At 45.9% G+C, this 26648-nt stretch overlaps 1 protein-coding gene across 1 annotated transcript in view; it reads right to left on the reverse strand.

Moving 5' to 3' along the window:
* The window catches only part of REL (REL proto-oncogene, NF-kB subunit), a 30794-nt gene that overhangs the window by 3117 nt on the left and 1029 nt on the right, over window positions 1-26648 (reverse strand). Inside the window, exons 2-9 of the mRNA XM_071582197.1 lie at window positions 22532-22674; window positions 19792-19940; window positions 15687-15778; window positions 4551-4691; window positions 1134-1238; window positions 678-890; window positions 296-364; window positions 111-185 (exon numbers count right to left, since the gene is read on the reverse strand). Coding sequence (XP_071438298.1) covers window positions 111-185; window positions 296-364; window positions 678-890; window positions 1134-1238; window positions 4551-4691; window positions 15687-15778; window positions 19792-19940; window positions 22532-22674 — 987 coding nt within the window. The remainder of the gene's footprint in view (window positions 1-110; window positions 186-295; window positions 365-677; window positions 891-1133; window positions 1239-4550; window positions 4692-15686; window positions 15779-19791; window positions 19941-22531; window positions 22675-26648) is intronic.

The following is a 26648-nucleotide window of genomic DNA, read 5'->3' on the forward strand; positions in this document are numbered from 1 at the left end:
TTCATGTTTGTACAGGAAAAAGTATCAGTGCCTCACAGGAAGAAACCCTCAACAAAAGATTAGAACTTGAAACACTATTTGTTTTGAACCAGACTGTAGCCAAAACTCACCTTTTTTAATCATCTTCCCTTCAGGAGTGACCACAGGGAATGGAGTTACTTTGGGCCTCTCTGCTGTATTTGATCCTGCAATGGAAGAAAGAGTTAAGTCCAAGTGTTTGCTCTTACACACAACAGCTCCATCTAAATGGAAGTTCACTCAAAAAAGAAACAAAAAAGACAAGTATTTTCCTTACCACAGTCCTGTATGAGCTTTTGCCAAGCCAACGTTGATCTTTGCCTTTTGGCTTTGTTGCCATATGGATCTACAAAGAAAGGGGAGGAAGGGAAAAGTGTGACGTTTCTCTTGGATACAACGTGTAAAGGAACTTCCTAGTGGCACCAAGATATAGTTAAAGAAAAATATTTCAAGCATGGCAGCACTAACAAACCATGGGAGTGTTATCAACAGTGATGGTTGGCATTTTCACTGATAGAGGGAACAAACTGACTGTTGTTACTTTTTAGATCCAAACCACTATTTTGCGTAAATATCACAGAATTTTTGCTAATGAAGCAGCTACCACGAGCTCTGCACTGGTAATGGCTTCTCGGCAACACAGCTGACTGGAGGCATACCCTTTTCATCTGGGAGGTATCTGAAATCCATGGGTTCACTGACTTCCTGGTCAGAAGGTCTCCGCAGCTGCATCTTCACGGTGACGGGCTCGGAGATGTCCCTGAGGAACGGCGGCGTCCTGAACACGATCGCCACTTGGCGGTGAACGTCGGCTTGGGAGAAGGAGCCTTTGGCCTCCCAGTTGTCCAGGACAAATCTGACTTCGATATCATCTGCTCCATTGGAAACACAAGGTGCTTGTTAAGCTGGAAAACCAAAAACTTGCAGCAGAAAAGGGGAGCAAAGAAAGGAGCCCCTCTCTGAATTCAAGTGGCTCGACAGAAGAGGCGCTGAGAGCCCTTGAACCTGAAAGCTGCTGTGCCAAGATATAAAACCAACCCACTCAGGGATGTGTGATGAAGGTCTCAGTCCCCCAGCAAAAAGTGGGAGCATCAGCCATTTGGGACAAAGATTACCTTTCTGCACTTTGTCACACAGGAGAAATATTTCGTCTCCTCCTTTGACGCTTCCACAGTTCTTGTTCACACGACAAATTCTCAATTCTGCAGTGTTGGGAGCTCCTGGAAACAAGGATGCAAATCTGATGACAAAGGATTATGTGAGTTGGCCACTGTTGGATATGAGGTGCTGGGAGTTAAGGCATGTGAAGGGAAGGCAACAGCTGGAGGAGCGACACCCCAAAATCCACATGCAACAAGTCGCTCTGTACTGGAAATCCAGAAGCAGGGCCTAATATTCCATGATCCTGCAGCTCTCAGCTTCTCACCTCCACATACAAGACACCAGCACAGCTGTGGCACTCACTCCCTGACTGTTCTAGAGGTCTCAAAACACTTCCAGGAATGATGTGGTTGTGCTTGGCCCTGCTGCCCTTCAAGCTGCAGAATTCAAAGCAGTTCTTTGAGGGACTGGTTACCTGGTACAGTCAGACTTCTCAGGAAAAACCTGGGCCAGCAAGTCATGAAAATTCCCCTCCCTGAGCATCTGGCTGTAGTTCTATTCACAGAGACACTTGGCCATCCAGCCCCTCCTCTGTGACCCCCGCAGGTGTCCAAGAACAGGTCTGGGACTGTAATTCCATATCTTTACTCAAGGCAGCAGCTCTCACCCAAAATACTCAAATTTCAACTCCAGACTGTGACTAAGCATGAACAGCCCTCGGGACAGTGGTGGATGGAGAGCTGTCTCACTGTGTGTCACCAGGAATTGACTCCTCTGAAGGCTGCACTCCACATCCCAACAACCTCATGGCTACAGGTAACTCCAGTGGGATGGAGCCCTGCTCTGCCTGGTATGTCTGGCCTTGTTCTGGAGCAGCAGCTCCAAATACATTTAAAAGGCCTGGAAAGATCCAGCTGGTTCTGCTTTGACTCCCAACACCAATTCTCCTGCAGCCACAGCACCAGGAAGGCTCTGTCACCATGGGCTCCCCTGCTGTGATACAGATGAAACACGAAACCAAAGCTCAGGGTGTCACCCTCAAAAAAAACCCCCAAAAATAAACCCAAACAAATCTGCTTTGAACTCCCAGTTTGGGTTTATTCCTGCCCAAATACAGGTACAGCGGAGAACAACACAACTACACCTGGAATACCTGGTAGTCTCACACCAGACCCCAATTACACAGTTACTATCTGCAGTTATTACTATTATTGTTATTAGAAGGCAGAGCTCCAGCCTCCTGCACTACATGACACACACACCACTTCATTTGCTGAATGAATCAGAAACTCTGAAGGGAGGGGAAACCAAACAAAGCCAGAAACAGCATAGGATCACATGACTTGACAGCGTCATGGTGCGTTTTTCACAGGAAGGGTAAATTAAGAGTTGTGAGGAAAAGCCTAATTCTACCTTTTTTTCACTTCTCTGTGTTTGAATGCCACTTGATATCACGGAATCACAGAGTGGTCTAGGTTGGAAGGGACCTTGAAGATCCCCTCATTCCAACTCCCTGCCATGGGCAGGGACACCTTCCAGTATCCCAGGTTGGTCCAAGCCCCATCCAACCTTTCCTTGGACACTACCAGGGATGGGGCTTCTCTGGACAACCTGTGCCAGGGCCTGCCCACCCTCATAGGGAAGTATTTCCAACTAATATCGAATCTAAACCTCCTCTCTGTCAGTTTGAAGCCATTCCCCCTTGTCCTCCCATCGCACAGCTTTGTGAGAAATCCCTCTCCAGCTCTCCCTCAGGTCAAACCCCTTGGAAAAGCAGCTCCTCACCAAAAGTCACGTTGCTTTCAACAACGGCAGAACAACACGCTGTGCCCAACCTCAGTTCTCAGAAATGCTTCATCTGACTCTTCCCCAGAGTTTTTGGCATGGCAAGACATGCAACTTGGGAAATTTCTGTTCAAAACCAGGTCATGTGAAAAACAACTGAAAACAGAAGGTGCCTGTGATACTGAATTTTAGACAGTGCCAATGGGACTGCCTGTGCCATATCCAGGTGATTGTTATGTAACTCCACTACTCAAAGCAGGTGGAGACTATGAAGTATCAGACAAAGATTTGAAGTGTGCAGCTGATTTTCAAAACGCCTCAACAGATGTGCAAAAGCTCCACTCTCCAACCTGTTGCATTCTCTGCAGTGCTGACCTTACCCAGCACCGTCAGACAGAGCAGGTTTAACCAGACTGGCATTTCTGAAAGCAACTGAGATGTGAAACCCGGCGACATGGTGCTTTCTGATTTGTGGTTGCACTTCAGCAGGGGTTTATTTACACCACTGCCACGTTACAGGCAGGGTTCAGACTCCTCCAGTGCTGCCCACAGACACCCACGGCAGCACACTCAGCTCACACCATGCCACAGCTCGGGCCTATCACAGCCTCACAAGGGCTGACATCAGCCAGCAGAGACTAATCATGATCTGGCACATTACTAAATGGCATCTGAGGCAGAGCTGCAAATCTTGTACATCACAGTTTTATCTCAGCCCTGATTACTTCAGTGCAAGGGCCCTCAACAAGATGATGCTCACAGTCCCAACTTCCCCATCATTCTAGACTCTAAAAATATCAAACCCATCTCAGTTCATAAGGGTGATGTCCCCACAGTACAATTCCAACAACTCTTTCAAACACAGATCTTACTTTATTCGGTAATCTCTGCTAAAATAGGGACATTAAATATTTAGCATGGAAATACTCATGCTGCAGAAATAAAAACCACTGCAGGGAAGTTTTCAAGGATGAAGAGTTCCTTTGCTATTCTGCTCCAGCAGGGAAGTCCAGCATATGCTGAGGGCTACAATCCTCAGCTGCAGTGACCTGCTGAAGCCCTACAGACATCCAGTTTTGTGGAAAACAGTGTCAAGAAGGGTGTGTTCCTGTACTTGAGCATGATCCAAGATTCCCCCATTGTCTACCCATACGATGAAACAGCAACTCACTGGCATACAAAGGCATATAAAAGCCTTAAGACATTTCCCACTGGGATAAATGTCTCAAGTTCCATTCCAGGGCCCTCACAAGGCAAAGACAAGACTCCTCAAGGGCACAAAGCGGCTTTAGAGGACTCCCCTGAAAAACAGATGAGGCTTAAGGCAGCCACCCATCGCACTACAGTGACTTATACCCCTTGGCACACCAGCAATGTGCCCTTTCGTGCAGTCATTGCTGCTACATGAGTAAGGGCTGAAAACACACCTGTGTGTGAGTCCATGGAGGTGGCATACAATTCTTACTCTGTCTGGCCAACACGTCTCCCTGGGATCATGTTTAAAGACGTGCTCACTGTGACCTGGCAGATCCAAAGCCACAGAAGCGACCCGGAACTGACCCAAACCTGGCATTTCTCATCCCAAGCTGGAGAGGAAAAACAAAGGGGGAGAAGAAAATACGACCTCTGAGTGAGCTGGTACTTACTGTTGTCATAGATGGGGTTGGAGATCAGAGGAGGCAGAGCTATGGAGTAGTTGCCGTGCTCGTCGGGGAGGAAGGCCTGGAAGCAGAGCCGCACCACGTTGAGGTCGTACTCGTCGATGTTGTGCAGCTGCTCCTCAGGCACTGAACAGCACAGGGAAGGACAAGATGAGGGTTAGCTTCAGAACCAGCAGGAATTCTCTACCAAACACCAGCAGTAAAAGACAAGCCTGAAGCCCCTGCCACATTTCAGGAGCAGCACAAATCAATTTCTTGTGCACAACAAATGACACTCAAGCCTTTAATGCTTTCCCTGCTCAGCTAGCTCAGTTCTTCAGCTGTTTCTTGCCTTTGGTTTCCTCACCTTGCCTGCCCAATCAGTTTGATGCATCTGTAGTTTAAAAGTCACTCCCTGGATGTGTTTATCTCTTATTTGCAGATAATTAAATTTACAAAATTAATGTTGCTACTGAAGAGAAATATTTTGGTACAAAGATGTCCTAGGACCTCACTGAAGACTTTCTGCAGCAGTGAGAGGCTACGTGGTATCATTATTTTCCTTTAAAGTCTGAGATGGAAAGGGAATCAGAAGGCAGTTCCTGGGGCAAGAACGAAGCTGAAACAGCACAAACCACCTCCCCACTCCATCACCACCTGTGTCACTTCTGTACCTCTTAGTGGAATCATTAGGATATAATTTTGTAACGCAAGAAGAAAACCTTTGTTGGAAAGAATCTGTTTCCTTACATGTTACTCCCAGCAATGCATAAACCAAACTCAGTATTTCAGTTTTGTTCACTCTTTCCTTTATTTAAATTACAAGTCACAGGACCTGGGTTATCCTTATGAACATCTCACGCACTCCTGGGAAAAGCAGCCCTCTCCAAATTCAATGCTTTCTTTAAGGTCTGACATTAAACCATTATACAGACATTCAATGCCAGCAAAATGAGAAACTGATTTACTTTCATTTAGTAGAGGTACTGATAATTAAAATCATTGCAAGAGTTTCTCTTTCCCAAAACGTTTCTGAGCAGCACTTCAGCAGTTTCACACTCCTCACAATCACCCAGAGTGAACACGTGCCAAGTCACCAGATCACCACCTCTCCATTCACTCCCTCCCCTGCCCTTTCAAAGGCCTCTTGGCAAGAATAAAAGATTGAGCATGGCTGTGATAAGAAGTCTGAGGACCACACTGTACTGATTAGATTGCTTGCTCTGACCTTTAACATTTAGCACTGGCTTGGTCTCCACCCTGCCACGAGTGGGATTCCACAAAGCCCACTCGAATGATTTCTTCCCTTTACCTTCTGATAGTGTGAAATACAAGTGTGATGAGCTCAGAATACTTTCCACTGGCATTTTGAGCTTTTCTGGGGCTCTGAATCTCTCAGTTTCTCCTGGTCTCTACTGCTAAAGGAAATCAAGTCACCTTTCCCCTTCACAAGCCCATGACCAAGGCAAACACAGCAGCATGTGTAAAACTAAGCAACAACAGTGTGAACTTCAGAAGTGCTGGGGCCCAGGGGACTCCTGCGATGAGCTCTTTGCAGCTTGGTGCTGACTGTGTGACCAGAGACAAAAAGTTTCATGATTTAATGCACTTCCTTAGTTCATCTGCTAGCCTGAGACAGGATCTTTAGGCAAAGGGTTTGGAACAGACTCCTCAGCCTAACCCTGACTCGGCCAACTCTGCAGCCCAAACGCCTCTAGGTACAGCCTGACCCAGAGAATGAAAACAGAGAGGTGCATTCCCCAGGCTGCTCCCTGCAGAAGGGATATCAGGACAGCAGCTCTGTGTTCCGACATCATGGCCAACTCCTAAGGACACCCTGACATCACGGCTTACATTCGTGTGCTGTGTGAGCCACCGGTGACCATGTGGATCCCTCCAAAGGGTGGCCAAATTTCAAACCTCTTTACAATTAAACTGAGCACAGAGATTCAATACCTTTGTCTAAGTCTGTAGATGGAAGCCAAGCACTAAACCTCCATCTGGCTTTTGATCCTGAATCAGATGTGAGGACTTTGTGGTTGTACAACCAAGTCTCTCTCATGCTACAGGAGCCCCGGTTCTGCACCAGCTTTTCCACGAGGAAATGTGTCTTTCTCAGAAACAAGTAACAGCAGAATTAAAGCTTAAGAGAACCCTCTAGATGTAAAAATACACTAGATATGGAGAAAATTAGCACTGCTGACATTCAAATGACGTCAGCTCCTACGCTACGAACTTGCGCAAATTGCCAATAAATCTGTTTAGCACCTGATGGAGGAGAGGAGTGGAGTGCCAAGAATGGCAAGGGACAGAACATGCAGCTCATGGTACCACAGTAGATCCCCCTACTTCTACTTTGCATGTTTTCATAAATGATTTAATAAAACTCAAAAAAAATCTGTAGTTTGAAAGAGGAAGCGTTCAGTCAAGAGTGATTCCTCCTGGGCTATTTTTAACCAGAGAAGAACATAACAGAGCAAAAAAGAAGAACAAGACAGCTGCAATTCCATCTTGTGATGACATGCTTTGAAAAAACAACCCCAGAGACACCAGATTCCATGTTCACATACAGAAACACACAGCTCGCATTGATTTCCAAACATAAAAGACAATCATCCAAACAAAAGCAAACATTGTTGTTTTTAAACAAACATCTAATCCTGCTTGCTCTGAAGTCCATTTGGGAGCAGCCACAGCCTTGGAATAGGTGCTGGCTTCCACCCTGAGAATATTAAAAGCAAACAAATACAAGGCAGACAAACACCCTGAATAATGCCTGGGGCATGGCCAGACGGAGGATGGTCGTGTCACTCTGAGTTGTTTCACCAGCTCTGGCACAGGAGGACAACAGACAGGACTAGACCTGACAAACCTGAAGTGATTAAAGCCAGGAAATGCTGTCGAAGATTTTGGGAATAGCATGTACTGAGGAGGAGGAGCAGCCACTCCACCAGGGCATCACACACATGAAGCCAGAACATCACCCAGCGTGGTATGTCGGAGGCAGGTACAGCAAGAAAGGATCCAACGCAACACATGAATAAAAAAAGGGAAGAAACACTCTGGTTTTGGCAAGAGTTCAACTTCCTCTTCTGACTGCTGCTCCCTGTGTGGCACCACACCTTACTTTCTTCATATGAATCCAACTGAAAGGGCTGGAACCCACCCAACAGTCGAGGTATGTTAGTCTGATGGCCCAATTTAATTTAAAAAAATAGCCCTACCCTGGCAGGAATTCATTTCCCACAGTTATCTCTGCACTCAGCTGCACATAAAGAACTGTAAGTGCAGCTGTTTTACAAGGGGAAGGAAGAGCTTATAAAAGTAACACACAGCAACTCAAACACATGGAGATTAAAAAATTAAATTCTAAATATGAATAGCATCAAAAACTCCATTAAAAACCCAGCAGCCCATGGTAAAAGAAAACCAACCTCGCCAAGATTCTTGGCAACAGGAGTTCAAAAGCTGCAGTCAAACCCAGGGAGGACTTGCCGTTCCTCTGGAAATGAGCTAAAATAACTACCAAATCCTCTCATTATAAATCTGTTTACAGCTCTTCTGAACAAAATGCTGATTCCCCAACTTAAATAATTATCTTGGAGATAATTCCCTAATCCATTATCCACTAATATGGGAAGAGACCGATACAGTCCCAGTGGGGGCAGAAGAACACTCGACCTGAGCTAAACCGTGAGCTCCTTCCAACATGAGCTGGCTAATCAGGCAGCTCCTGTGACACAGGGACAGCTGTCCCTGTCCCCAAGATTCTTGTCTCCTAAGTCCAGACATGTCCTGCTGGGATTCCACTGAGAACTCGCTGAATTTGCTTCTGTAAGACAAAACTGAAGACTTTCTGGGTCCAACCCACCATGGTGCAATTCCAAGTTCAGACACAAAACTAAAGGTACTGGTAATATCAATTTGTTCCTGTCTATTAATTTCTAATTATAGTTTTACAGGGTTTTAGTATTTTAACAGCCTTCAACATGCAGTAAGGCCCATAAAATACCGTTTATCTGATGAAATTACTGGGGGATGAAGGCCTCTGATACTCACTCATAAGGTGATGCTGCAGGGAAAGTGAAAGTTTATTCTCAACACTGAAGAGAAATGATCATGGGTTTGGTTTTTTTGGCTGATGACACTTGATCAAACATCAGGTCCCTCACACTCAGCTAATGATGTCAGAAACTTGTGGAGTGGGTGGAGCTGGGGGTACTTGAGCATCTCAACTTAATATGCGTGGAAAATTCCAGGGCAAAGGATGTGGTGTTACACACTCAGGGAGGGCTCTGTGGAGAACACCCCACAGAGGCACATCCTGTGACCTTCCCTGCTCAGTGAGGGGCTGCAGGGACACACAAGCCATGTGAGATCTCAAGGAGAATGACCTCCTACAAACCAAACCAGCCCCAAGATCACTGGGGAACACACAGCATTAATAATCCCCATGAGCTGTTTCTCTTACGCAGATGAGGGTTTTTAATTTAAGGATATGCTGGGAGCTCAGTTTCGTTTCAGGGATGACACAGAGGTGGTTTGCCCCAAGGCTTTTGCTCCTACAGTACAAAGATACCCCCCTTGGCCCTGATACCGACTGGGCAGTCTAAGTTGGTCCGGGCCAGAGGTTTTGCTGCCAAAGGCTGGCTCTGCTCAACTTTTCCAGCGCTACTCTTAGGCTGGGCTTAGCTCTAATGTGGTGAATCAGATCAAGGAACTGGTCTGGCTCAGAACTATCTTGCCAGAAGGAAAGAGGAAAAGGCTTGTTCTCAGCCAGCTGGTTCCCACGATAGGTAGCCCTGGCACAAGGGAATTGGTGGAACAGGATGCAGTGAAAGGAAGGGCTGCCTCTTCCAGTGCTGGAGAAATGGGGTGCAGGTCACAGGGCCCTCTCGGTGCCTGGGAGGTGCATTTCAGATCCAGCTTATCCCCTCCCAGCCTACATCCATGCTGCAGCCGTGCCAATGGAGCCTTGGGAAGTCTCACAGTAAACACAGCACACACCAAACTGCTCAGTATTCCACTGGTGTCTCCTGTCACTGAACTCCACAAGCTCCAAAGTCCCTCACCAGCTGGTTTAATGCCACATTTGCTGTTTCCAAGTGAGCTACAAACATCCAGGGACAAGGATGGAGAGGTCCTGGTGTGCTATTTTTTTCCTGGTACCAGGAGCAGAACACTGTTCTCTCTTTGTACCTCAGCCTCAGCAACTGGACACACAGCCCTGGACAACAAGTCAGGCTGTTCAGCTACACATCCTGAGCCATAAATCCCATCTATCAGCACTGCCCAAGGAATCATAGAATGGTTTGGGTTGGAAAGGACCTTAAGGACCCAGTTCCACCCTGTGACACAGGCAGGGACACCTGCCACCAGCCCAGGTTGCTCCATGCCCTATCCAACCTGTCCTTGGACACTTACAGGGATAGGACAGCCACAACTTCTCTGAGCATCCTGTGCCAGGGGCCTCCCCATCCTCACAGTAAAGAATTCTTAGCATAAATCCAACCTAAATTTCCCCTTCTTCAGTTTGAACACATTGCTCATTGTGCTATCACTACAGTTCCTAATGAGGAGTCCTAATAAAGCTGCAAACAAGGGGAGGGAAGGACTGTGGCAGCACTAGGATTCTTCTCCCAGTACACCCATGCCTGGTTTATACCTCTGACATTCACCAAAAGGTAACTTTTAATCGATTCTGCAGAAAAAAAAGAAGCTTTTACACACACCTCAAAACAGAAGGAGCATCAGCAACACTCAGTTTTAAAAAACAAAAATCTCAGGGGGTTGATCAGTGCAGAGAAATGAAATTCAGATGCCAACCTACAGCCAATAAATGCCCCAACTGCTATGGATACATTTCCTTGTTTTACAGAAGAAACATGAGGAAGGCAAATGGCTTGGCCTCATATAAAAGGCAAGGGAAGACCTGGGAAAATAAATTAAAACTTTTAAAATTCAGTCCTTGTTTGGCTTCTTTTCCTGTTTTATGTTCAATCTGAAAAAGGTAAAACTGAAATAGATTTAAGTGAATGTATCTATCAGCTTCTGTACATTTCTAACATGTTTTTTAGCAGTAGCTGTTTATAAAAAAAGTAAGTCAGCATTTTTGTCTACTTGGTAATTTTCCTTTTTAAAGAATTTCAAAAGGGGCTGTGCTTTAGATTAATACACACATTTCAGCATAAACAGTGAGAAGTATTTCCATGAGGAACAAAAGAGCTTTCCAAAGCTGAGTGCTAAACTCATGCCACGATCGGGCCACGCAGCTCTGGGCCCTGCCACGATCGGGCCACGCAGCTCTGGGCCCTGCCACGATCGGGCCACGCAGCTCTGGGCCCTGCCACGATCGGGCCACGCAGCTCTGGGCCCTGCCACGATCGGGCCACGCAGCTCTGGGCCCTGCCACGATCGGGCCACGCAGCTCTGGGCCCTGCCACGATCGGGCCACGCAGCTCTGGGCCCTGCCACGATCGGGACATGCAGCTCTCGGCCCTGCCACGATCGGGCCATGCAGCTCTTAGTCATGCCACGATCGGGACATGCAGCTCTCGGCCCTGCCACGATCGGGCCATGCAGCTCTTAGTCATGCCACGATCGGGACATGCAGCTCTCGGCCCTGCCACGATCGGGCCATGCAGCTCTTAGTCATGCCACGATCGGGACATGCAGCTCTCGGCCCTGCCACGATCGGGCCATGCAGCTCTTAGTCATGCCACGATCGGGACATGCAGCTCTCGGCCCTGCCACGATCGGGCCATGCAGCTCTTAGTCATGCCACGATCGGGACATGCAGCTCTCGGCCCTGCCACGATCGGGCCATGCAGCTCTTAGTCATGCCACGATCAGGCCATGCAGCTCTTAGTCATGCCACGATCGGGACATGCAGCTCTCGGCCCTGCCACGATCGGGCCATGCAGCTCTTAGTCATGCCACGATCGGGACATGCAGCTCTCAGCCCTGCAGCTCTTAGTCATGCCGTGATCAGGACACACGGCTTTCCTTAACTGAGGTTGCTCTGTGCCTCTTGAAAAGCTGATGCCTCTCACTTGCCAAGATTTTCAGCCTGAGAATTTACCTGGGGGGTTGCACATTTGTTCTGATTCAAGACAAGAAACTCAAAGTTTTTTTGTAATATCCAAGGCACTCATTTCAGAGGACACTTTCCATCCATTCCCAACTCACAGATTCTTGCCAAGAGCCTCCTCTTGGTTGCCAATACTTTGTTCTGAGAATCCACAGAGCTCCGTGGAGAGCAGGTGGGCTGGAGAGAGGGATCCTGGGCAAGTGACGTCAGAGCAGAGGGCATGTGTGGAGGCAGCAGCACAGGGGCCCAAGGGAAGCTGCTCAGAGGGCTCAGCATGGGCAGGAAGCGAGGGTGGCAGCGGGGGCGTGGAAGGGGTGTCACAGCGGAGACGGTGACGAGCACGGAGCCGCCACAGGGTCAGCTGCTCGCGGGCGGAAAGGGGAAACGGCAGAGGAAACACTGTGAAGGCAACAGAGACGTGTCGGCCTGTGGCGTGCAGGGGAGCCCAAAGATGAACTGCATGCTTAGAGCCAAAGCAATTACACAGGAACACGAACCTTCAGCCTGTGTCAAGCTCCAGGGAAAGGTTATTGACACCCCCTTCATGAATTGCCTCGAATGTGACGATTCTCTGGGTTTCTCACTTCGAGGCAAGTCCAGGGTTTTCATGCATTTGGCTAAAAAAGGTCAGTCCTCTGCAATGTTGCACTGAGAACAGTTTTCCCCAGAATTTAAAGAAAACACTTAGGGCTTCTCCTCATTGATAATTAACTGGAGCTGTTATTAACTCAATTGTTGTCTCTCTGTCAAGTCACACCCACTCACAAAAGCTCTTAACTGAAAACTGGCTCTTCTTTTAATTTGAGTTGGCTGTACATCAGACAGCGCATGGGAAGACAAGGATATGGCACAATTCAACAGCTACTAAAAGAAAACAAACACCATAGAGAGTAGACATGGACCAGCTCCACTGGAGGAGTAACTCTGCTCCTTCAGTGCTGGGCTATTTATATTACCATCCAGCCAAAGAGTCCTAGTTACACATTGGGCACCCGCCCCATTTCCCTGGAGCGCTCAGGGACAAGGGACAGCGGCAATTTCGAGAACTGTTCAGATTGTTAGAGGACAAAAACACAGGGGATGTACTCTGGGAACACAATGGATCGCCAACATGGTGTGGAAACAGCAATTCTCCCCCAAACAGTAATAAAGAGGAGCAGCCCAATTGGAAGTCATCCTATTGCAACTTAGTGAATTTGTGCACAGTTGGCACAGCCTGTGCTGAACTTCCCCAGGGATGGATGCTGCCAGCCAGCAGTGGGAATTCACAAGGACACAGCCTTACAGGTACACTTCCAGAGTGACTCCCATGCAGACATCTCCAGCTTGCCAACTCCAATCACCCAGGAATTCAGAGATAGGCATCAGTTGTTTCAAGAATACAGGCCAGACTGCTGGAGAAAATCATCTTAAATTCCACATAGCTCGACCAAGCAACTCCCTGTGGCTGCTGCTTGTGACTCTCCTTTCACATGTGTCCATACTATATGCTGGAAGGTGTGGAGGAGGGATGGCACCACCAGAGAGCTGGTGCTTGTGTTCACTCTCCCCTTGACATCCCAGCTGTCTGGGGCACCTGACAGCCCCTTTACACAAGGAAGCTTGGAATGCAACTTTGTGGACCCACGCCTTGCTATTACTTCATCCCTTACCAACAGGACAAGCAATGCACATGCTGGCAGGCTGGAGGCACTTTGCATCTGTTAGCAGGGCCAGTGCTGAAACTCTGCCCTGAAAGGAGGCTCAGGACAGGCACTGTTTGTTCCAGAACAAAGTGGGAAAGAAAAAGAAAAGACAACCAACACACCAACACCCTGCAGGTCAGTTTTCCATGAAGTTTCTTTGATGATGTTCATACAAGAAATGAGTAACAACAGCTTGCGACCTGCTCAGAGGGTGCACAACTCCAGTGTCTCTAAATAGAGAAGTCAGATTCCTTTCTGAAGACACAAAGGTAAAGCACAAAGAAGAATGGATACAACACAGCCTGCACAATCCTGGAGAATGCACCAAGACTCTTCTGACCTTAAAAAGCAAACTAAACCCATACATAAAACTTTCAGCCTTATCAAGCATTGAACACTGCAGTGACTGCTGCTCACAAAACCCTGTTTTGCTCAACTAAATAAACATATAAAAACATCCCTGTCACTAACCCTGTTTTATTAGGCCTTGGTGCCATGCCCTTGCTGGCCCCTGCTCAGTGTGGGACTGCCCTGGAGGCCGTTCCCCAGTGGCTCTGCTTTGTGCTGACACGTTAACACACGCCGAGAGGCAGTGACACAGCTGGGGATTGCCAGCACTGCCCCTGCCCAGAGCAGGGTGCTGCCCTGTGTGTCACCCAGGCAGGGGTGACACTGCTGCCAGGGCAGAAATGTGGCCTCCTGCACTGCTGGGAAGCAGCCCAGGATCTGCCCAGGTGCTACAAGCACAACCTGCTGTTATCGCCCAAAAATGATTAGTGAGTGTGGAGTGAAGTGCCAACAACTGTAAAAATCTACTTCCTTCTACAGCAGAATTCCCCTTTCATTGTTTGAAACCAAGGTATAGTTGGCCAAGTCAAGACAACATAATTCAAACCCTTAAATTGTTTAAATTGTGGTGATCTAAACTTGTGTCAAAATAGATGCTATTTTGTGTGTACATTATCCTAAGATAGTTGCTTAGATGAATCATCAGCACCATCAACCTGACTCAGTGGCTGGTCTAAAATGAAGAAAAATACCTTAGACATTCTCATTCTGTAACAAATTCAACATGCTGCTTTTTGTCCCAGTTCAGGGACATTTTAAAGCCAGCCAGAAATCCAGGTGTCAACTCTCCAAGAAGGATCTTACCTGACCATAGGCACAATTCTGTGGGTAATAAAAAAAACCAGAAGTATTTGGAAAATCTCCAAGCTCCTGCCACACTTCAGTGAATACATGACTGCATTCACAATACTGAGCTAGTAGTTTGGGGGTATTTATGCTTTTCACCTCACTCCCTCAGCTGTGCCTGCATTCTCAGGGTGTTGGTCTCACTCCAGTTGGCCCCAAAACCTGCAGTGTGTTCCCCACCCTCCCTGTGCACTGAACGTGGCAGTTCTATGGCTGTGACATTAATTGGTTTAGCAAGTTGATCTCAGGGGAAACCTTTTTTTTCCCCAAGTTGGTTTTCCATTGGAGCAACTTGGTGAGTGTGTGCAGTGCAGAGCCACCTAGGCTGTGTGGTGTGAGGGAAGTGGTGGGAGTGTGTGAGCAGGGATGGAGGGAAGAGCAGGATGACTCTTGCTGAGAGCAGCCCACGGATCAGGCATCACATAAAACAAACCCCTGTGAGTGGGCCCTCCCAGGTGTGGGCTCTGCAGCAGCAGGACCTGCCTCAGGCTTGACTTACACCAGTCATATAATCATGGAATGGCTGGGATTGGAAGGAACCTTAAGGATCATCTTGTTCCAACTCCCTGCCATGGGCAGGGGCACCTTCCACTACCCCAGGTTCCTCCAAGCCCTGTCCAACCCGGCTTTGATATTACAATCCTGCTGTGGATTTCTGAGTGCCTGGACCAGCTCCCACACTGTAAAATCAAGCAAAGAGCAACTGCAAGGGGTCTCTCAGCCCCCTGAATGGGTTGAGGGGTCACAGCAGAAAAGTGGGACAGTGGCAAGTGAGATTTTTTACTGGCTTAAGCTGTCACAGATTTATGCTAATTCAGTCCTTTACTCTCATGGCTGGCACAACTGGGAAATCTGATTCCCAAGACACTTTCAGACATTTCCAGGAAACATTTCTGCCACTATTCCATCCCTTCTGTCCAAATAACAACTCAGATTGCTGCTGGGAATTACAAAAATTCAACAATAAAGAAAAAAAATAGGGGCAGCTGTCCAAAGAGAGTCATCATGTGATGACAGAGAAGAAAGACTGGAAGGGACACAAGAGGAAGGCTGTTTCTCAGAAAGAGATTTTTTGGAAAAAGATCAAGCTCTACCACAAAAGCAAAGGCAGGACAGGAAAACCAAAATGCCACCACTCTGACAAGTGAATCAACTGATTTCATTTCCACTCACCATTGAAAGGGTTAATCTTCTTTGAGATCCGTAAAGAAATTGATTCCTTCAGGTCTTTCTTCTTCACACACTGAATGCCCAAGTTCTGAAAACTGAAGCACACATGGCAGGATTTCAGCAACTAGTAGCATCTTCAGCATAGAACTTTAAACAAATTAATTGATGTTGATTAGTGTGGTACCGTACAGGGTAAGAAATTAATTTTGAGAAGGGTGTAAAAGATCTCAAAAGCAGGGATGGTGTTTTTCCTAAAGCAAGGGCAGAAACAGAAGCAAAGAATATTAAAATAAAATTCTACAGTATTTATAGTCCTTATTAAGAATATGTATTTCCGTATTACAAATTACCCTGCAGTAAACCCACAGTCATTAAAAGTCACTCAATCTTGGGTCATTTATAGTCACAATTAGTTTTCTGATCAATAAACCTGCTAATTTGCATTAGCTAAAAGGTTTGTTCTCCTGCTTTTATCAGGGAATATAAATTTCAAACACTATTTTAAAGTTGGTTGTTTTTTTTTCTTAAACAGGTCAAAACAGGTTTTTAAATCTCACATAGTTATGGAAAAGTTCTGAAGAGCTGCAGCTCTTCCTTATTTGCATAAAAGTGCAGGTCACCCTGATGCAGGAGGTGGGGGGAGTCCCAGGCAAGCTGACTCTTTCCCACATGGAAAAACCATGACATCATCAAAGCTGAGTGGATGTAAAGCAGGAAGTTAAAAAAAAACAAATTAAAAAAATTATCTGTGTTTCATGATGTGACAATAAGCTCTGAAGATGGGTTGTGCCAGTAGGCATCTTTCTCCAGAAGTACCAGCCATTTCCCTTCCTCTGAAACTCCACACACCTTTGTTTTAGCAACAAAAACACCTTATTGCACCTACAGACCCTCCTTGTTCCTATCACCACTCTCCTTCTGAACCAGACTACCCTGGCATGATCACAGAATCGACTGGGTTGGAAAAGACCTCCGAGATCAAGAAGTCCAACACTTGGTCCAACTCCAGTCGCTTTACCAGATCATGGCACTCAGTGCCACAGCCAATCTCAGTTTAAAAACCTCCAGGGATGGGGAATCCACCCCCTCTCTGGGCAGCCCATTCCAATGCCTGATTACTCTTTCTGTAAAGAATTTTTTTCTAGTATCCAACTTCAATTGGCAGAGCTTGAGCCCATCATGCCCCCTTGTCCTATAGCTGAGTGCCTGGGAGAAGAGACCAACCCCCACCTGGCCAGAACTTCCCTTCAGGGAGTTCTAGACAGTGATGAGGTCACCTCTGAGCCTCCTTGTCTATGCTTGGCTCAGAGGTTCCCAAATCCTCTGCCATGAGGCTGAACTTGCAGAGCCTCTGATCACCAGAGGAATGCCCAGACTCCCTTTGAACTCTGGATGTGCCACAACCCAGGGGGAAGCCAAGCCCAGCAGCAGCTCCTCATTCTCTTTGGCTTCACGTCGTGGCTCCTGACAGTCAGGATTGGGCCTGGACCTTGAGGACCAGTCCTATTTCCACCTCCTCTTTTTAGGGCTTGATCACAGCACACATCACTTTTTCACCCCCAGAACACCCTCTGTGTTCCAGGGATTGTCTGAAGCACAACTCAAATTCCATAAACACGCTCCTTTCTGTGTTACATCCCCAAACAAAGCCTCTTGTGGACACAGCGAGGCTTTTCAGCACCCCAGAGCTCTCGGATTAGAAATGTTCTCTAAAGCTGTGCTGTCACAGTGAAAGTGTGTGTCTAACTATTGCTAAGCAGAGGGCTGGGCCAGAGGAGGAACTCTGAGAACCCCAGCAGGGCTCTGGGGTTTCACAGCGACGTGAACTGACAGGAAGCAACCGAGATAACGAGAAGAGAGAGGGAGAAGTAGGAAAAGAGAAAAAAATCTAAAAAAACTATGATATCATTCATGTAGAGAGAGAACAAACTAGGAAGTAAAAATCTGAGTACACAGGCAGCCCCACAAGCTCCAGCATTCAAACTGTTGCCTTGATGTCTTGGCCAGCAAGGGCTCTGATCAAGTTCGGGCAGCAGTACAAAGATCACTACTCCACAAGCGCAACAAAATGCTTTGGGAACTTTAAAGAGCAGGATACAGAGTGATTACTCAGAACAGCCCAAAATCTATGACTAAGAATTCCACTTCTACTCAGAATAAAGGAAAAATGGATTTTTGTTCCACTTAGGATGCTCAGCAAGAGCAAAGAGCCAGACCCACTATGGAGAGAGGACATTTCCTGCTCACCAAGTATTGGATGAGGCTTTTCTCCAACATGGACTCGAAGAGAAGAATGTGAAGATTGAGTCACCAGCCACAAAAGGGAAAATGACTTTAAACATCCAGATCCAATTATGGATCATGCTGTTCTTTCATCTTAAAGTAACCAATGATTTGTTAAAAAATGAGTGTACCGATGCTGGAAACATTTCAAAGGGAATATTTCAAGCCTCCTCCCATCTCCAATGTCAAGCTCAAACTGCAAAGTTCACATTATCAATAAAGTGAAAGTAGCCCACTCACTGTTCTGTAAGGAACTGAGAGGCTTACACCCTGACAATACTGAGAGGGACTCATGGAGAGAGCAAACAAGCACCAGTGAAAGGGAGACGTGGCATTATGTCAAAGAATGGAGATTGCATCAAAATCTGCAAATAAACATTTGCAGAGCATCCCAGTGCTTTTTGGCACTGCCATGGCCTCTCTAACAGTCTTGCCTCATGCTTACACATTCAGCCTTGTGCAAGATAACGCCAAGAGGAAAAGCAATCAGTGTCTTCCAGCACTTGGTGATGATAATACAAAGCCAGAAATGGTGTTAAGCAATCCAGCTCTTTTGCTTGAGATTAGAAGGTACAGGGCTGAGGGGAGGAAGTGGGATGGGCTACAACAACAGACTTCCTTTGACCCTGGCTGAGGAAGCTTTGTTTGAGAAGGCAAAAGGGAAGCTGATGAATGGATGGTCAGGGTAGGAGGGTGCAAGGTCCCTCACAGGTTTGGATACTCACATGACAACAAGCTCTGTGCCACCAGAACACACTGCAGCACATTCAGGGTCCCTGGAGCCTGGGCTGGATGCTCAAGAAGCATCTCCAGTGTTTATTTCACCACCAGGCAATCCCCACCTTCAAACAGACGTGTCTTAGCTCTTTCCTTTAATAGTGTCCTACTGACTAAATATGGAGTAATTCCACTGACACAAACAGAATCCCACCAGCCTCAGAGTTGTGTGGAAGAGCCACTTACACACTGAAATATTTACCTGATCTTCCTCCCAGCTCAGTTATGTTTACCCCAAAGCAACAGACTCCTCCAAATTTACTGCATTGCAAACTGTGAACCACAAACAGCTTGTCAGGTCTAAATTCCCCTCTCTGACAATTCTGTTATATGAAACTTGGTAAACTTATAGGAAATGCCATCAAATACAACTGTATTTGAGATATTCTTAACAGCACTGACAAACATCCCATAAACAGCCTGAATTTTCTTTACTGCATCCACAAGCTGATCCTTCCTTACACATTTGCTCTGCAGAGCAGGGCCTGAGTAGAATCTATATTTTCAATCAAAAAACCCCCAATCCAAACAAACAGCAACTACAGTGACAGCTACTAACACACTCTACATGTGTCACAACCACTGAGTTCTAAATGACATGATACTCTGCCAGCACAAACTTTCTCCAGAAAGTCCAAATACAATTTTCATGGAAGGTGTGAACTTCCCTCAACACCCTAAAGTACAAATTCTAACACTGCTACCCATTCTATTACTCATCCTTTTCACATGTAGGAAAGAGTCATGCTCAAGTGGAAGACTTATTACTGAACAAGACCAAAAAAAGTAATCAAGTGGGAGAAAGGAAAAAGAGACACTGGGAGAATAAATAAAGGAAGGAAAAGGGTGAAAGAAAATGCTTGTGTGAAGTACTGAAAAAGGAGGACATACTTCAAAGAGAAGTTACCCTCTCCCTGAGATGGATTAGTAAACTACAGCAAACACAGCATTCTAATTGCTCTTTCAATCATTAGTCTGAGTTTTAAAACACAAGATTAGCAAATCACTGGCATAATTAATCAAACTCCCAAGCAACAGGATTACTCACGACAGGACTCGCCGCTCTGGCCCGAACTCGGCTTCGTAGTAGCCATCTCTGCAGTCCTTGCCAACCAGATCATGAGGGTGTGGCTTGTAGGGCTCATTCTTTGTTACCAGTGTGGTTCTTATTTTGACTTTTCCAAAATAGTTCAGAATCTACAAAAAAAGGGAAGAACAAAAAAGGTGAGATACTTTCTAGATTTCAGCTACAAGGGCGAAAGCTCCCACATGGAACACAAAACACAATTTATCCTGAAATACTCTGTGGAAGAAACACCAGAGCTCTGTAGGTGACCACACAAAAATGCTTCATGAAGAACAAGTCTACCACCAAAATCTCAGGGAAAAAACTCCTAAAGCCTCAGGGATAAGGATGCTGCCAGTGCACGGAACATTAAGCAGTGAAAGAAGATCTTAACAGATACAACGTAACACAAACCCCTCTGGAGCTGGGGGGGGGTTTCTAACTGATTCCCAGATGAATATTCAATCTTACATTCAAGCAGGGGAGAACCAAATTCTCCAGCTCTTGGTTCACAGCACTCACCAGCCTAACTCAACACACCTTCCCCAGGTGCAGCAAAGCAGCCTCATGCTGATGGCTACCTGTGAAGTCACCAAGTGTGGGGGAGTGTTAAAAAAAAACAAAGAGGAAAGACAGTTTGGCCTAAATTGTTTGACGCACAACAACTTGAAAGCAAATGCAAGACTCGCTCGGGCAGAGGTGAGCTCTCCTCCTCCACTTCCCCTGCCCTGTAACAGTTCCTCTCCTCCTTCAGCCCTTTCTTTCCTCTCCTCCTCCTGAGAGTCCAAGGATCATCATATACCCTTTTCAGCCCAAATCTCCCAGCTTGGACTTGATCTGTGCTCTCCCAGCTTCCATCATCTGTTACCTTTCAATCTCCAGCGTGGCTCCTCAGCCTTCACATAAACCACTTTTTACCCTTAAAATAATACTTCTACCACTCTTCACTTTCTTCAACTATTACATCATTTCTCCCCCATTTCACACCCAAGCCCTTAAATCTGAAGCCTGATCTGGCTGCTTTTGATTCTCCAGTTCCTCCTAGATGTTCATCTTCATAACCACAACACGAAATTTAATCTCTTCCTGGCCCCTCTATTCTCATCCTCATTGGTGTTTCCACCTCTGGAGGGGACTCCCCTGGCACCTAATCAGCACTAAAGCCTCCTACAGACCCCAGGGAGGCAGGAATTCACCTAGAAATCACCTGCTATCAGTAACAATCAGCTCTGTCATCAATAATCACCTCTAAAAAAGAACAAACTTTGTCAGAAATGCACAGTCACCTCCCCATGTCCCACCTTCCCTTTGGCTTCTGGCTGGTCTTTGTGTGCAGCACAGTCCAAGATAAGAGGAATGAAGGGCTTGTGCTGCCCTTTCAGCTTGTGCCCTGGCACAGATTTAGGCTGAAAGTGTGCAAGCCTTGAGACTTGCCAACAGCCTACAGAGTTCCTAGTTCAACTGGCAGAGCGCTCAAAAACTGAGACTCTGGCAGATCTCCATTTCCTGCATTCCTCAACCAAATCTGGCACTGTGATAATCAAGGGGGAACCTTCTTTGGTTCTTCCCTTAGTAATTCTGGCTCCAGGGCTAGAACAGCTTTCCCAGTTGCTTTATGTTGTGGAGACTCTGCTGATCAACCCATGCCTGCCAATACTTTCTCAAACTTTCCCTCTTCAAGACCTTTTATGCCTCAGCCTAAAACATCTCATATTTTTCCCATTTCACATCCTCTGTATCTGTGCTTTTTCTGCTGTGATTCCACTTTTGGCTCCACTCCTTTTTAATACTTGCACACACTGCAAACACAGAGGCACAGCTTCTGTTCCTGTGCCAGACAGCAAGTGCTCTTCACTTCCCATTTATATCTGAGCTTTCTCTTCTAATCTCAGCTCCAAAAACCTTTCTCCAAACTGAAAGAGGTCAAGGACACACTGGCAACTTAAAACTTAGAACAGGAGACCAGAAATTCTGACCCTACCTGTCCAGGGTCTGCAGCACATTCCTTTGTCCCACATAGAAAGCTACTGCCCAAGTGCTTCCATTCCACCTCTACTGTCTCTCCCTTTGTCCCTGATTCCATCAGAGCTGCCAGGGCTCCTCTGAATCCCTTCATTCTGGATTTCCCAACCTATCCATAATACAACCACCCAACTCCTCATCATTGCAGGTGCCCTGTGTGCATAATTACCCTTTCTCAGCTCATTTTTAAGCTCTATACCCCTTTCTAACCCCACACACTTCATGGCAGTGCCTTCTGCAGGGCCCAATCACTGCAGCACTCATACAAAGTGCCTTCTTTCATGTTGTGCCCAGCAGCTTTTCCAAGCCTTTGCAGATTTTGCAAGCAAACTCCTTTCAAGCTCTCTCAAAACTCCTGCTGCAACCCAAATCAAACCCAAACCCAAGTCATAACTAAGAAAGCACAGCAAATGTGCCTTCAGAAAAAGCTCCTAATGAGCAGCTCCCAGACCACCAGTCCTTCACTGAGTCCGCTCTCCAGCAGCACTTTAACTGCCTCTCTTGTACATTTGAAACCAAATCTGTTCATGACCAGGAGCAAGTAAATCTTTGCCCACTGTGCTGCAACTCCACATTTGCATGCCAAGGAAAGAAAGACATGAGATGAAAAGCATTGTATTTACTGTGTGGAGTCCAACACACAGCTACAAGCACCACGTTACTGTGGAAATGGTAATTCATGGATAAAAGTGGTATTTACCTGGATGGAAGGGAATGTCTTGTTGTTATCAGTACTGTGTTCTCCTGGAATGCTGCCTGCAGATCTTCCCTCACATTTGTATCTGAAGCGCATTCCCCTTTGCCTGGGTTGCTCAAATATCTCAATGTAGGGCTCAGGGCCACCTTCAAAATAAAACATTTTTAACATTAGGACATAGCAGAGCTTAAAAAGCAGCAGAAGATGCAAGAACTGGGATTTCTAGAGTCCCGGATTAACATTCCGACTTTCCACTTGATCTACTTTTTCAGACAATGTACTCTTCTTTTTATGTAAATGCACACATTGAAGGGGAATAAAGGGAGAGAACAGAGTTAGATAAAGCCTCCATGGTATAAATGCCAGGCAAGTAATTAGCAAAGGACATCCCCCTCCCTCTCATCTAGAACTTAGTGTCTTTTAACCATGATAGAACACGTGTCTGATGAAAGCCGATTTGATGCAACAGAAAACAAATCATTATTTTGAGGGAATCACTGCCATCTTTAAGAATAACACAGTTTTAAGAATAGGTGTCCTCTCCAAGTACCGGTACTGCCAAGTATCATGTTCTCTCAAGTGTCCTCTGAAAGAGATGTTTCCCCAGAAAGGATTGATTTAGTTTAGTTCCTAGGGCAAGTGCAGCAGAAACTATGCAAATTATGCAGAAAATACCCCACCCTACTGGGTTGAATATCATCACTGGAAGCTCAGAAAATATCTGATTGCTTGCACTGAATTCTACATTTTGAGTTGCCCACCTCCCACAGGGCTGGTTTCTGGTTGCAGTGTGTTGCCAGACAATGAAACCTCAGAAAAGAGAGGTTTTCAGGAAACACAAGTGATAGATGAGAACAAGAAACAGCAGAACTCTTGAATGGGGGGTTAGAAAGACATTAACTTAGCAAGAGTGTAAGTACTTTTCAAGTGATGTTTTATTGCCAGACAATAACAAGCTATTTAATAGATCTCACTGAGAACATCAAACAGGACAGTCAATCAAACAGTGACAACAGTGGATGGCATGTGAAAAACAAACAACAGAGGGTAAGTAAATATTGTCCAAGTTGAATCATCGTAGTGCTACACGATCAGAAGAACGTAGCTTATGGAAATAAATGTCTGCTGAGCTCTCTGTCATCTTCATATAATAGCATCCTCCTCAAGCAAGGCTGAGCATCCTAAACAAACAGGACAGGCAATATCCTGTGGCACAGCACTGACAAAAAGTGCTTGGACTTCAACATAATAAGCCAAACAGTTATTAAATATGTTGAAAGTCCTAAAAGGGTAGAAGAACCCCTGCTTCCTTTTGCCCAAGGTCTGTATGGCCTGTGAGTCCATAGCACATAACTTTTGGCAAAGATTCCCAACTTAACTCCATAATAAAGGCTTCTCTTCTGCTGCACCTACAGTGGTTTAGGTACAGCTGCCAACAGTAAGCTTGAACTTTATGCCTGGGATTTGCTGGTCACAAAAGATTTCCAGTGCTGCAGCAGTTCATACCAAAGTAGGAAAATATTATAACCTAAAAGATAAAGAGATCAAGAGAAGCAGAGAAGGAATGGAAAGAACTACATCTCCAAAACGTCACCTTGGTGTGACCTGAATCCACATTTATCTGTCACACACCTACAGCCAGTGGTGGAACAGCACTGTGAGAACAGCTCTTGGCTGGGATTATCTTTGGCCACTCTTGCCTCCTTAAAACCTGAATGCCTGTTCCAAAGACACAACCCACTTCCATTCCAGGCTGTATTTGGTGTCAAAACCTTCAACAACTGCGGCTCGGGACTCCTTACAGATCATTCTAAAAATTGAGCAAACTACAGTTTCTAACCTGATCACTTCCCATCAAGTAGATTTTCAGTCATTTTTTGAATACCAGCCAGGAGCTGTCACATCAAACACACATTAGCCACTACTCCAGACCCAGTTACTTAGAAGGATGGTCCCTTTTCTAGATACTTCCCAGCTCTTCCCTAATCCTCCCTTTTTCTGTTTAGAAAATAAGTAAGTCCAGCAAAGGTCAAGGGAGGACTGGCATCAGTAACTAAAAAGCCTAGAAATTATGTAAAGCTGGTTTCAGAGGGAGCAGAACTCTGAACTTCTCCCACACCCGTGCTCACACACCTGTGTGTGCCTATTGCAACTTGCACATTCAATTTGCTTATGCTATTTCATTTATCAGCACAGTCCAGCAGCCCAGACAACAGAGGGCTTGAGCCAGCAGCACAAAGGGACTGCTGCTACCTGTGAGCCTCCCATTCCATCACACAACCGAGGAGAGCAGCCTCACCCTCCTCTTCCTACACAGCCCGGAACGCCGCAAACACAGACACATATCCATGTGCTAAATTAAAAACCTATTGCAGAAATTACAAAACTGCAGCAAAGTGCCTACTAATCGAGTTAACTTGGAGATTCTCATGGTTACAGAGCTGCTAACTAGAGGTGCAGGACACCCACAGACATTACGTATTTGTCAGAACTAGCCAGAGCTGTTCGAAACCACGGCAGAGCACGATCACTTGAGGTCTTTAACTCTCGCTGCTCTAACCAATAATTTCCCTTCACATTACATTCTATTTATACTTGCTCAAGAGGGCTTTTTTTTCCCCCTCACCTATTAAGAGCACTTTATTTTAAAACTCTGGGCTCAGTGATCTTTACAGGGCTGTGGTTGAAACGAATGCCACTGAAGGTGAACCAAGTGCTTAACAGCCAGGTGTGTTTGTGGGAAAGTAAATCTCAGTGACGCGGCAGCCTCCAGAGATTAAACATTAAACTTCATTTTTTTCTTGGTTCCCTCTCACTGTATTTAAGAATCATAGTATCATCTCTGCCGTGATTATTGGTGTCATCATGTTTTGTGTAGAGAGGAAACACAGAGAAGTGTTTGTGTGAACTGAAGGTATTATCAGCGCTCTGCAGCCAACTGGAGGGCTGTCCAACGTTCCCCATTTCTGTAAGTCACCAACGTGCTTGAGAAGTGGCAGGGCTTAACTATTCCACAATCTACTCTCACACACAGAGGTCTGTTAGTTCCCCCACTGCTGCTACAGACCTGCCTTTTTCAGGTCTCCCTGTGTTTGTCAAACAAATACGAGCTGCATCAAAAACCAACTCTCACTAATTCTGGAAGAGAAATACATGGCTACTCATATTACCTGTCTGCCCACAACTATTTCTAAAAGCATTTGAAATGTAAGAAAAGGGGGAAAAAGTAGCTAATCCTTCATCTAAGTGCTTAAGAGTTTAATTTGTCTTTGTAATTAATTATAATTGCCTATACACATGCTAGCAATAGAAACACTGTGCTACATATTACAACCTGCCTCTCAATCTTTTTGTTATTAAATTGTTTATTCCTCCTCGTGCCCTTAATGCTACTAAATAATTTTAAAGAGAATATAGGAGACCAAGTGTCACAACTATATATGCAAGGAAAATAGGCAAAAGCAGTGACAGCTCCAACAGTTCAACCAGCTTATTACTCTCATTCGAGCACCAAAGGGTGCTTTATTCTCATCAGCTTTTGAGCAACATAAAGAGAAACAAAAGGCCAACCCCAAAAACTCAGAACAAACTTGCATCAGAACTCTGCAGGATGGTTTAACGTTGAACACAGCCTGTGCCATTAGGGAAGAATTGTGACATGCTGCCACCAAGCAAAGCCATAGCAGGACCAAGGAAGGGCTCTGCCTCTTTCCTTTGCTCGGGGAGAACTGCCCGGTCTATAATTTTCTTGCACAATCAGGAGCGCCCGTGAACACTCTCCAGCAACATCTGCATGTGAAAGCAGAACAGCTGCGGGTCTCTGTGGAAGATGTGAAAGTATCACCCGAAACCCTCCAGCCCGAGGTGAGTGCAGTGAGACACAGATGGGAGAAGCGTTGCCCTTCGACTTTGATGTCACTGCTTTGCACAAATCCCTGGTGACTCCTCCGTCAGTCGTTTCTAAAAAGCAAGATTCTATCCACTTAAAACCTTCTGCAACACCTCAGGCAAAAAAAAAAAAAGATGGTGGAAGCTTTGTTATAGCACATTCCAACTCAAGCAAAAGCAACTGCAAACACAAACAAGATCTGATTTTAAAAAGCAGTAATTACCTAGGGTT

The sequence above is a fragment of the Pithys albifrons genome, chromosome 2 (assembly GCF_047495875.1).
Source record: "Pithys albifrons albifrons isolate INPA30051 chromosome 2, PitAlb_v1, whole genome shotgun sequence".
In the NCBI taxonomy this organism is placed as follows: Eukaryota; Metazoa; Chordata; class Aves; order Passeriformes; family Thamnophilidae; genus Pithys; species Pithys albifrons.